The sequence below is a fragment of the Trachurus japonicus genome, chromosome 11 (genome assembly GCF_045865225.1).
Source record: "Trachurus japonicus isolate A0001 chromosome 11, Traja_1.0".
Classification (NCBI taxonomy): Eukaryota; Metazoa; Chordata; class Actinopteri; order Carangiformes; family Carangidae; genus Trachurus; species Trachurus japonicus.
Window position 1 is genome coordinate 12,290,685 of NC_140917.1, and position 12,716 is coordinate 12,303,400.

Genomic DNA, 12,716 nt, shown 5'->3' on the forward strand with positions numbered 1-12,716 from the left:
TCATGCGAGAAAGTAACTGTTTAGAGCCCCAATATGTGGTTAGTTTATCCAATGACGCCTGTTTGGAGGTTTGCTCCGTCGTGAAGCTCCACCTGGCTAACGACTCTCAATGAATTAGAATATTAAGGAAAAGTTTACTTATGTCAGTAATTCAATTCAAAGGGTGAAACTAATGCATTATATAGATCCATTACACACATAACTAAACATTTCATGTCTTTATTTATTTACTTTATTTTATGTGTAATGATTATGGCTTATATTTAATGAAGATCTAAAATTCAGTATCTAAAAAAAACAATAGGAAAAAAGACCAATTTAAAGAACATTTTTAAAATGGAAATGTTTGCTTTCTGATAAGTTTGTCCATCTATATGCTCTCAATAGAGAGCCTAAGCGGAAGCAGGAAGTAGCCTAACGTTGCCATGGGACCTCAACTCGGAAAAAGTCTCCATGTAAGTGAACGGGAGTCAAAGTTTTATTTTGTGATCCGATTGAATTGTGCCATGAGAAAAAAATATGACCTCTACCACTTTAAAACATCACGTTTCATGCCGAGAAATCAGCAGTTTGTTGTTAAACGGCAACGGAAGAATGTAGGCTATTTTGTGTGAAGACGCTCTACGGACTACAAGTCTGGTGTCCCACAAAAAATACGTCACCAACTGACACGGGAAAGGGCGGCATTTGGTGTGTGACGTCACCTACGCGACTTGTAGTCTTTCTGGTTACGGATTCTTCTGAATTTTATTTTACAATAGTTTTACAACAAACTGCTGATTTCTCGGGATGAAACCTGATGTTTTAAACAGGTCATATTCTTTTTCTCATGGCACAATTCAATCGGATCACGAAATAAAACTTTGACTCCCGTTCACTTACACAGTGGCACCGCCGGCCGGAATCCGTGTGCGTACAATTTTTTTCATAGGTGAAAAAAAAGCAATTTTGTTTATTTTGAGGGGGTGTGATAAAGACGCTTGTTGTTTTTAACAGGCTGAACGTGCTGAGTTCATTGATTGTTAAACCAATCACGGGAACCCTAACGTAAAAGCCAGTGATTGTCGTGACGTTTACGTCATGTCATCTGTCTCTTTTTGATTTCTGCCGCCTATTTACACTACCGCTAGTGATGATTACGCCCGGTCCAGTATAGAAATGTCAAAAAGACAGTTGAGCCTTTTCCAGGCATTTGGAAAAAAAGAAGAGATCCAAACCCACGCTCACAAACACGCAGCAGAGCAGCGATAATGAAGGTCTCTCCTCTCTAGCTCCAAACTCACTCGTCTGCACCGCGATTATGGACTCATAGGCGCCGATTCCAGGTTGAGCCCCCACTGGGGGAGCCTCGGCCCATCAGCTGTGTGTCTGTGGGCATGTGTAGCCCGTGTGTGTGTAGCCTGTGTGAATGTGTGTGTTAATCTCTCACGCGCTCTGTTAAGATGAATAAACACAAACCGCTGCGCATCTGGCACAATCCGACGTCGATGTTAAGCACATGTTGTTATTGATATTGTAGCGTCCGAGCCGATGTAACTACAACAACATAACACAAACCTATCTGACAGGTCTCACTTCTTCCTCTGCTCCTCCTCACTCTCACACTCACACACACACACACACACACACACACACACACACAGGTCTTCCTCACACTCACCCCGGCCCCTCAGTTTCTCATCCAACCATACCCTACCTGCCCGTACCGTACACATTCATAGTCAGTCAGAAATCACACAACTTAAACATCATAACAACAACATTACTGCGGGGTCGCAACAATATTTTCAGTTGTGCAGTATATTAATGAGCGACAAGTCCCATTGCTACGTGGCATGATAAGCGCAGTGTTTGTAGAGCCTGGTGTGCGACCCCCCCCCCCCCCCCCCACCGCCACTTCACTTACATGGAGACTTTTTCCGAGTTAAGGTCCCATAGTGACCGTTACTTCCTGCTTCCACTTAGGCTCTCTATACTTGATGGGGGCTTTTTGACTTGAACTACTGGAAATAGACTTTTTCATGTCATTCAATATATTGAGATGCACCTGTAAAACTCAAGGATGTGGGACATTGAAACATGCTATGTGAGTGTGAGTAACTGTGTTCAGTAAGTAACTGTGTGATTAACTGTGTGAGTGAGTAAGTGTACGAGTGTGAGTACAGCAACTGTGTTCAGTGAGTAACTGTGTTGAGGGAGTAACTGTGTAAGTAACTGTGTGTTCAGCAAGTAACTGTGTGATTATGAGTAGGCTGTGTGTGTAATATGTACTTAAAGACCCCTCCCATGAAAATTTTCTTTGTGCTTTTCACATGTTCCTGTGGCATTTTTCCTGTGTTAGAGGACATATCAGCAGAAAAGGAAGTGCAAAATTGCATTTCTGAGTTTTTCTGCCTTCAAATTGCTGTGAACCAATGGCAGACGCAAACTGGCAGTTTCAGGGAGACTGGAGCTGACGTGTCACAACCCCAGGGGAGGGCACTAGCGCTACAAGCTCCCGCCCCGCTCTGCATCTGGCTCAGAGGTGAAAGGCTTGACAGCTCGGTGTAGCTGTCTGTGTAGCTGTCAAGGTATAACAGGTATAGCTCAGCTGGTAGAGCAGCTTGCACCGTGAGCAAGGACTTTATTTGCGAGGGGGTAGCTGGGCGGGGCAGCGCACTCTCTGCCCACCCTCCAGAGGCGCATTGCTAATGAGCTGCTGGTGCTGTGCAGAAGAAGAGCCCTGGGAAATGGCACAGGTTTTGTGACTTTGGCTAAAAACTTTATAATCACAATTTAAAGACCACAGAGAATGTTTTAAAATAACCAAAATGGGTCGTGGGAGGGGGACTGTATTTCAACATTTAGAGACTCCGATTACAATTGATTGTTCGAGAGACAAATTCATCGACATAGTCTGTGGACCCCCTGAAATAGCCTTGGCCACCCCCTGGCCACCCCAAGGATAAAAGTCTAGCTCCGCCACTGGCTAACGTTACCGCCAGACGAGCGGATCATCACAGAGGCAGCAGCCGGGCTACTGAGGTGGTCGGCCGGCTAACCTACATCGTCATCCCGGGGATATACAATAAACAGACAATAAATGTAGAACCGAGTTTGACTCATTTTTCTCCTTTTAACTGCTAGCTGCGGCTAATGGATAATAATAAGACAGTAGTGATGAGGGAGAGGAGAGGGTGTGTAAGTTAGTGACCTGCCTGCTGCTGTGTGCGTGTGTGAAGGGAGGGAGAGAGAGAGAGAGAGAGAGTGGCAACAGGGGGGGGTAGATATAGATAGATAGGTGATAGATGATTTTTAGTATGGCTTTTAACAGGGCTTTCAGTTGTGCTGGGTCGTTTGCTGGCGGGCGAAGAGCTTCCCAAACAGTCATTTGGATCCACCAGTTGCCCTCATGTATCCATTCCATGGATAGACTGTAAAGATCCATTCGAAGGCGGTCGGGGAATCGCTGACGTCAGCGCGTGAAATTCACCCCCTGAATTGCAGCGCATTATGCAGCACAGACCCCGTTCAAGGCAATGGAGAGATACGCGGGTGGGCTCATTCTTTTTGGTTTTGAACGCTTCCTCACCCATTATTATTTAAAAAACATAAAACGCATGTGTATTTTCTCACAAATCCTACCCTATGATCCTTTAAGTAGTGAGTGTATCAGAAAAGTGCAGATAATGAGGAACAGCATTTCAGTAACTTCATATTGATTTACTGGATGTTAAAATTGTTGATGCTAATGAGGAAGATTTTTAAAAACCAAAATCATGAATCTGAGGTTACAATCTAAAACTTTTAAACTGTCTGTGTGATCTATTTCATTACAGTCTTCATCTGCTAGTATCCACAACTAAATAAATACATTTAAACAGTGTGTTTCACCTCTTTTTATGTAGTGGAGTGGACAAAGACACGTAAATTAGTATGAACTTGACCTCAGACTTTTCAAATCTGGGAGTCTGCTCCTATTTGTTGAGGTTCAGTGTGATTGTACCTGAAGTGACACTAACTGATGTAACTAACATAATGCAAAGTCTTCTAGTCCATGGCTCAGTTCCTCCATATTTATTTCTCCACAGGGAAGAACATTTCAGAGACAACTCACAAGAATATACAGATATTTTTCCAAACTTGTACAGAATGAAACTCCCCAAGAACATATTAGGTTTCCTGTACTTCAATCAGATCAGAATGAAACATAAACATCTTCATATTTGGACACATAAGATCGGTCCTTATGCAACACACAACAATCAAGTTATCAAAATGACCAAACTTATGAACACCACACCTAAAAACGTCTGCAATGTTTTCTTGAACCAATTCACAGATTGGTGTTAGTACTAGTATTACTACAGTGAACTTTAACCCATGTCCAGACAACAGCAGAGCATTGAATCCTTCAGACTGGTTTACTGTCGCTGACAAGACGACGCCTCTGACGCCGTTTGCCTATTGGTCGTCTACGAACCTTTCTGAACTGGTCCTTGTATCCTTTCCATCTGAAACTGTCCTCGCACACTTGGCAGCTGAACCGTGTTGTCTTTGGCATGTTTTCTCATGTGTGCAGCTAAACTGTTACTCTGAGTGAAGCGTCGACCACAAACTGAACACTCGTATGGTTTTTCTCCGCTGTGGGTTGTCATGTGTTGTTTCAAGTTCGACTCAAATCTAAAAGGTTCCTTACAAACTGGACATCTTTATAGTTTCTCTCCACTGTGAATTCTCATGTGTCTCGTCAGGTCCGTCTTCATGCGAAATGTTTTATCACACTCAGAGCAGCTTAATGGTTTCTCTCCTGTGTGAGTTCTCATGTGTCCTGTCAGATGTGACTTCCTGCCAAATGTTTTATCACACTCAGAGCAGCTAAATGGTTTCTCTCCTGTGTGAGTTCTCATGTGTCCTGTCAGATGTGACTTCTGGGCAAATGTTTTATCACACTCAGAGCAGCTAAATGGTTTCTCTCCTGTGTGAATTCTCATGTGCCTCGTCAGGTGTTTCTTCATGCGAAATGTTTTATCACACTCAGAGCAGCTAAATGGTTTCTCTCCTGTGTGAATTCTCATGTGTTTCATCAGGTTTGTCTTGATGCCAAATGTTTTATCACACTCAGAGCAGCTAAATGGTTTCTCTCCTGTGTGAGTTATCATGTGTCCTGTCAGATGTGACTTCCTGCCAAATGTTTTATCACACTCAGAGCAGCTGTATGGTTTCTCTCTTGTGTGAATTCTCATGTGTCCTGTCATGTGTGACTTCTGGGCAAATGTTTTATCACACTCAGAGCAGCTAAATGGTTTCTCTCCTGTGTGAGTTATCATGTGTCTTGTCAGATCATACTTCCTGTAACATGTTTTACCACACTCAGAGCAGCTAAATGGTTTCTCTCCTGTGTGAGTTATCATGTGCCTCGTCAGGTCTGTCTTGAAGCCAAATGTTTTATCACACTCAGAGCAGGTAAATGGTTTCTGTCCTCTGTGAATTCTCATGTGTTTCATCAGGTTTGTCTTGATGCCAAATGTTTTACCACACTCAGAGCAGGTAAATGGTTTCTGTCCTGTGTGAATTCTCATGTGTTTCATCAGGTTTGTCTTGATGCCAAATGTTTTACCACACTCAGAGCAGCTAAATGGTTTCTGTCCTGTGTGAATTCTCATGTGTTTCATCAGGTTTGTCTTGATGCCAAATGTTTTACCACACTCAGAGCAGCTAAATGGTTTCTGTCCTGTGTGAATTCTCATGTGTTTCATCAGGTTTGTCTTGATGCCAAATGTTTTACCACACTCAGAGCAGCTAAATGGTTTCTCTCCTGTGTGAGTTCTCATGTGCCTCATCAGGTTTGTCTTGTTGCCAAATGTTTTACCACACTCAGAGCAGCTATGTAGTTTCCTGTTAGTATCACAGCCATTATTTTCAGAGTTCAACCCAGACTGAGGTTCTTTTTTCTCCCTCTCCTCATCTTCACTGTCTTCAGTGTCAGATGAATCGGAGGTCTTGTCATTATTATCTGGTAGTAAATGTCTGTCTGAACATGTGTTTCTGTCTGGTTCTGGTCCTCCATCAGTGTCTGTTTCCATGTGTTTAGGGGAGCTGCTGGCTGGAGGCTCTGCTCCTCCGTCCTCCTCAGTCTGACCCTGTTGAAGCTGTGAGAGCGGAGGTTTCTCTTCATCATCTTCATGTTCACTTTTCACAGGTAAAGGAATGAATTTGAACTCCTCTGGTCCTTGAAGCTGCTCTCCTCCATGAGTGGTCCAAGCGTTCTCCAGCTCTTCTTTTACACGAGGAGGCTCAGAGTCCCTCTGGTCCTGACTGGAGCTCCACTCCTGCTGCTCTGTGGGAACTTCCTGTGCCCTCACACACTCTGAAATACAAACATTATATACAACTTAAAACAACTCACATCACTTGAGAAGCAAGGGACTGCTTTTCTAATACGCTTTGAGAGCACAAACATCACTGCAGTGTTCTCAGTCCGACTTGAAAATTATGGCCTTTCATAATGCATGTTTGGTTCTACCCTGTATATTTATTTCATAAAATATTGAATATTAAATAGATAAATAAACCACACTGATGCATTATTGAGCTTAAGCCAACAACCAACAAAAGGAGATCAGTGCTTGAATGGAGGCATAATTTATTATCTAGTATCTGTTTATAATTTATTGCTTTTTGTTTTTAAACCTTTTACTGTATCTTAAAACGTCTTTGTTGTACCATTTTGTGGTACAGTAAATAAGATAATTAAACTGTTTGCATTAAGTTTTCAAGTAACAAGTTCCCGGGTATTTGTTTACATCGATCTGGTTTCCTCTTTTGTATGTTCTTCAATGAAATAACTGAAACCATATAACTACTCTATAACTCTACGCTCCCAGAAAATAACAAATCTTAACCTCTATTTTGACGTCTAATCGTGTTTTGAAACTGGAGTTGTTTTTCTTCAATGGCTGGTAGCTAGCCCAGCAAGGAGTTGGTGCTTGGAACCAGTTTTAAGAGCCAATAACCAGTTGGTGGAAAAGCAAAGAACCGCTGCTAGTCAGGCACTGGCTCCGAACCAGCACTGGAACCAGCTCAGTGGAAAAGGGGGGAAACCCTACAACCACGGCATGTCACAAAACTATAACGCGCCCCATTGAATTAAATCGACTCCACTGCTCTTTTGCCCTCCTTTTTTTATCTTCCATCATGGCGTCCGTATCTCGTGCAAGTGGAACGTTCGTCACATGCAAAGGGTCAATAACGGTCAGTTGGTCCGTCCTCAACACCACCAACATTTTTCCGTTACAGAAACAAACTGATTCTTCGTTAATAACTGACCTGCTCTCTGTAACAAAACCCGAGGGTTTAAAGGAGCATTAACGCAAATCCAAATTCTTAATTCGGCCACTAGATGGAGCCAGTGGCGAAGCATATCAGATAACAAGGGGGCGTCTCTCCACAATACATGTTATGCTTTATGGTATTTAAAAATCAGCTGTCAGAGAGAGCGCAGCCTCGTTTGGTGATAAGAAGAACAGGTTCTCTAGTGTAGGACATGAGGAGAAAAAACATGGAGGTTTTCTGTAACATTACAAAACAGCGCCCCTGTTTTTGCTGTTTGCGGCTTTATGGCTTCTTGACCATAAGTCAATTAGTGTTGAGCTCATTTGCATATTTAAAATAAAATTTCCAAGAAACTTGAAATACAGAAATGTTACTTTTTATCGGGGTTTCCGCTACATGTAATTGATCGTGGCGCACCGCCACGGCAAAATAAAAGCCGCCACACCTTCAGAATGATGATTTTTTTTTTTTTATGTTAAAGGCCCCATGGCATGAAAAACGTGATTTTTGTTATTTTTTCGTGCTTGGGGAGGTCTCTGGGCCACGTATATACTGCCCCATGCATCAAACTAGTCATAAACGGAGAAACACACACCGGCCATTTGTAGGAACATTCTCTTTAAGACGAGCAGATAGCACTTCCTCCTTTCTGTGATGTCACACACAAGGTAACTCCGCCCACCGTGACCAGTTGTTTGTTTGTTTTTCAATTTTTATGAATGCAGCTTAGGTTTCAGTTACTTGCCTGTGATTGGCCCAACCACATGCCACTCAAAAACAGTCAGCCAATCAGAGGAGATTGAGATTGTTGTCTGGCCTCATTGGCATCATAGACATTATACAGTAAATCAATCTTGGATTGATGAGAATTAAACATATTTCCCAAACTAGGATTTCTTAGGACTTTTAGTATGTTGTTCTGGACACCTCATAGTAATGGTGTCTGGTGAAAAACATTCTGTTACAATTATTCTGTCGGAAAACGCTATTTTGCCTGGACGAACAGTGCTCTGGCGTCCTGTTACTTCTGCTGCTCAACTGTTCAAGATGGCGGCCGCATTTCTTGCTCCCCAGCAGCCGATGCGGCGTCTACTCTTCATGTTTATAACGGTCAGTTGGTCCGTCCTCAACGCCGCCAACGTTTCCCCGTTACATCAAACCGAGACAAACTGATTCTCCGTAAATAACTGACCTGCTCTCTGTAACAAAACCCGAGGGTTTAACAAAGCGTCCAGTTGTTTCCTCTGTCGCTGCTTCTCCTGCTCTGACCGACATAGCTCCTCCTCGTACTCCGCCACGGTTCTTTCAATCAGGACAAAGATCTCTTCGACGGCCGAACTCAGTCGCTGCTCCACCAGCGCTCTCAGCACCTGGACTTTAGCCATGTTCACTCAGACACACACAGACACACACTCACTCCCCGTGACACAGCAGCGAGAAGCAAGAAGCTCCACGAGGAGTCCGTTTCCTGTATCCGTGTCACGTGGGTGTCGCCACCACTCCGCCCCTTCAGGGACCAGCAGCAGCAAGTTGTCTCAAACACACAGAGGGTTGGAAATATTCCTTGGTTTGTACACGTGTTTTGCTATCCACAAATACTACATATTTGTAAATAAATATTTTTCCATTTGTAAAAACAAAAAAGCCACGGTCGAGATCCACAAACAAACAGCTGGTGATTCACAAATGGCCCGCCCTCGTCACCAGTAGGGGGCAGTGTTGGCAAGTAGCTGAATTAAAATTATGAAGAAGATTGCTACTGGAAACTGGATTATCTCGAGAAGTTATTTTAATTCCCTGTTCCCTGTTAATACATCACTTAATTAAGTTTTAATATGTTTTCATGCGAGAAAGTAACTGTTTAGATCCCCAATATGTGGTTAGTTTATCCAATGACGCCTGTTTGGAGGTTTGCTCCGTCGTGAAGCTCCACCTGGCTAACGACTCTCAATGAATTAGAATATAAGGAAAAGTTTACTTACCGTATGTCAGTAATTCAATTCAAAGGGTGAAACTAATGCATTATATAGATCCATTACACACATAACTAAACATTTCATGTCTTTATTTATTTACTTTATTTTATGTGTAATGATTATGGCTTATATTTAATGAAGATCTAAAATTCAGTATCTAAAAAAAACAATAGGAAAAAAGACCAATTTAAAGAACATTTTTAAAATGGAAATGTTTGCTTTCTGATAAGTTTGTCCATCTATATGCTCTCAATAGAGAGCCTAAGCGGAAGCAGGAAGTAGCCTAACGTTGCCATGGGACCTCAACTCGGAAAAAGTCTCCATGTAAGTGAACGGGAGTCAAAGTTTTATTTTGTGATCCGATTGAATTGTGCCATGAGAAAAAAATATCCGTGTGCGTACAATTTTTTTCATAGGTGAAAAAAAAGCAATTTTGTTTATTTTGAGGGGGTGTGATAAAGACGCTTGTTGTTTTTAACAGGCTGAACGTGCTGAGTTCATTGATTGTTAAACCAATCACGGGAACCCTAACGTAAAAGCCAGTGATTGTCGTGACGTTTACGTCATGTCATCTGTCTCTTTTTGATTTCTGGCGCCTATTTACACTACCGCTAGTGATGATTACGCCCGGTCCAGTATAGAAATGTCAAAAAGACAGTTGAGCCTTTTCCAGGCATTTGGAAAAAAAGAAGAGATCCAAACCCACGCTCACAAACACGCAGCAGAGCAGCGATAATGAAGGTCTCTCCTCTCTAGCTCCAAACTCACTCGTCTGCACCGCGATTATGGACTCATAGGCGCCGATTCCAGGTTGAGCCCCCACTGGGGGAGCCTCGGCCCATCAGCTGTGTGTCTGTGGGCATGTGTAGCCCGTGTGTGTGTAGCCTGTGTGAATGTGTGTGTTAATCTCTCACGCGCTCTGTTAAGATGAATAAACACAAACCGCTGCGCATCTGGCACAATCCGACGTCGATGTTAAGCACACGTTGCTATTGATATTGTAGCGTCCGAGCCGATGTAACTACAACAACATAACACAAACCTATCTGACAGGTCTCACTTCTTCCTCTGCTCCTCCTCACTCTCACACTCACACACACACACACACACACACACACACACACACACACACACACACACACACACACACACACACAGGTCTTCCTCACACTCACCCCGGCCCCTCAGTTTCTCATCCAACCATACCCTACCTGCCCGTACCGTACACATTCATAGTCAGTCAGAAATCACACAACTTAAACATCATAACAACAACATTACTGCGGGGTCGCAACAATATTTTCAGTTGTGCAGTATATTAATGAGCGACAAGTCCCATTGCTACGTGGCATGATAATCGCAGTGTTTGTAGAGCCTGGTGTGCGACCCCCCCCCCCCCCCCCACCGCCACTTCACTTACATGGAGACTTTTTCCGAGTTAAGGTCCCATAGTGACCGTTACTTCCTGCTTCCACTTAGGCTCGATACTTGATGGGGGCTTTTTGACTTGAACTACTGGAAATAGACTTTTTCATGTCATTCAATATATTGAGATGCACCTGTAAAACTCAAGGATGTGGGACATTGAAACATGCTATGTGAGTGTGAGTAACTGTGTTCAGTAAGTAACTGTGTGATTAACTGTGTGAGTGAGTAAGTGTACGAGTGTGAGTACAGCAACTGTGTTCAGTGAGTAACTGTGTTGAGGGAGTAACTGTGTAAGTAACTGTGTGTTCAGCAAGTAACTGTGTGATTGTGAGTAGGCTGTGTGTGTAATATGTACTTAAAGACCCCTCCCATGAAAATTTTCTTTGTGCTTTTCACATGTTCCTGTGGCATTTTTCCTGTGTTAGAGGACATATCAGCAGAAAAGGAAGTGCAAAATTGCATTTCTGAGTTTTTCTGCCTTCAAATTGCTGTGAACCAATGGCAGACGCAAACTGGCAGTTTCAGGGAGACTGGAGCTGACGTGTCACAACCCCAGGGGAGGGCAAAGTGCTACAAGCTCCCGCCCCGCTCTGCATCTGGCTCAGAGGTGAAAGGCTTGACAGCTCGGTGTAGCTGTCTGTGTAGCTGTCAAGGTATAACAGGTATAGCTCACCTGGTAGAGCAGCTTGCACCGTGAGCAAGGACTTTATTTGCGAGGGGGTAGCTGGGCGGGGCAGCGCACTCTCTGCCCACCCTCCAGAGGCGCATTGCTAATGAGCTGCTGGTGCTGTGCAGAAGAAGAGCCATGGGAAATGGCACAGGTTTTGTGACTTTGGCTAAAAATGTCATAATCACAATTTAAAGACCACAGAGAATGTTTTAAAATAACCAAAAAGGGTCGTGGGAGGGGGACTGTATTTCAACATTTAGAGACTCCGATTACAATTGATTGTTCGAGAGACAAATTCATCGACATAGTCTGTGGACCCCCTGAAATAGCCTTGGCCACCCCCTGGCCACCCCAAGGATAAAAGTCTAGCTCCGCCACTGGCTAACGTTACCGCCAGACGAGCGGATCATCACAGAGGCAGCAGCCGGGCTACTGAGGTGGTCGGCCGGCTAACCTACATCATCATCCCGGGGATATACAATAAACAGACAATAAATGTAGAACCGATTTTGACTCATTTTTCTCCTTTTAACTGCTAGCTGCGGCTAATGGATAATAATAAGACAGTAGTGATGAGGGAGAGGAGAGGGTGTGTAAGTTAGTGACCTGCCTGCTGCTGTGTGCGTGTGTGAAGGGAGGGAGAGAGAGAGAGAGAGAGAGTGGCGACAGGGGGGGGTAGATAGATAGATAGATAGATAGGTGATAGATGATTTTTAGTGTGGCTTTTAACAGGGCTTTCAGTTGTGCTGGGTCGTTTGCTGGCGGGCGAAGAGCTTCCCAAACAGTCATTTGGATCCACCAGTTGCCCTCATGTATCCATTCCATGGATAGACTGTAAAGATCCATTCGAAGGCGGTCGGGGAATCGCTGACGTCAGCGCGTGAAATTCACCCCCTGAATTGCAGCGCATTATGCAGCACAGACCCCGTTCAAGGCAATGGAGAGATACGCGGGTGGGCTCATTCTTTTTGTCGTTTTGAACGCTTCCTCACCCATTATTATTTAAAAAACATAAAACGCATGTGTATTTTCTCACAAATCCTGCCCTATGATCCTTTAAGTAGTGAGTGTATCAGAAAAGTGCAGATAATGAGGAACAGCATTTCAGTAACTTCATATTGATTTACTGGATGTTAAAATTGTTGATGCTAATGAGGAAGATTTTTAAAAACCAAAATCATGAATCTGAGGTTACAATCTAAAACTTTTAAACTGTCTGTGTGATCTATTTCATTACAGTCTTCATCTGCTAGTATCCACAACTAAATAAAGACATTTAAACAGTGTGTTTCACCTCTTTTTATGTAGTCGAGTGGACAAAGACACGT

At 43.4% G+C, this 12,716-nt stretch overlaps 1 protein-coding gene across 1 annotated transcript; it reads right to left on the bottom strand.

Annotated features, from left to right (window-relative positions):
- Positions 1-4,614: 4,614 nt before the first annotated feature.
- On the bottom strand, positions 4,615-8,731 carry LOC146978324 (uncharacterized). Its single transcript, XM_085790594.1, has 3 exons — positions 8,507-8,731; positions 5,310-6,349; positions 4,615-5,057 (listed from the first exon to the last, which is right to left on the bottom strand). The coding sequence occupies exons 1-3, from the start codon at positions 8,697-8,699 to the stop codon at positions 4,692-4,694; spliced, it is 1,599 nt and encodes a 532-aa protein (XP_085646720.1). The 5' UTR covers positions 8,700-8,731; the 3' UTR covers positions 4,615-4,691.
- Between the last annotated feature and the right edge of the window lie 3,985 nt (positions 8,732-12,716).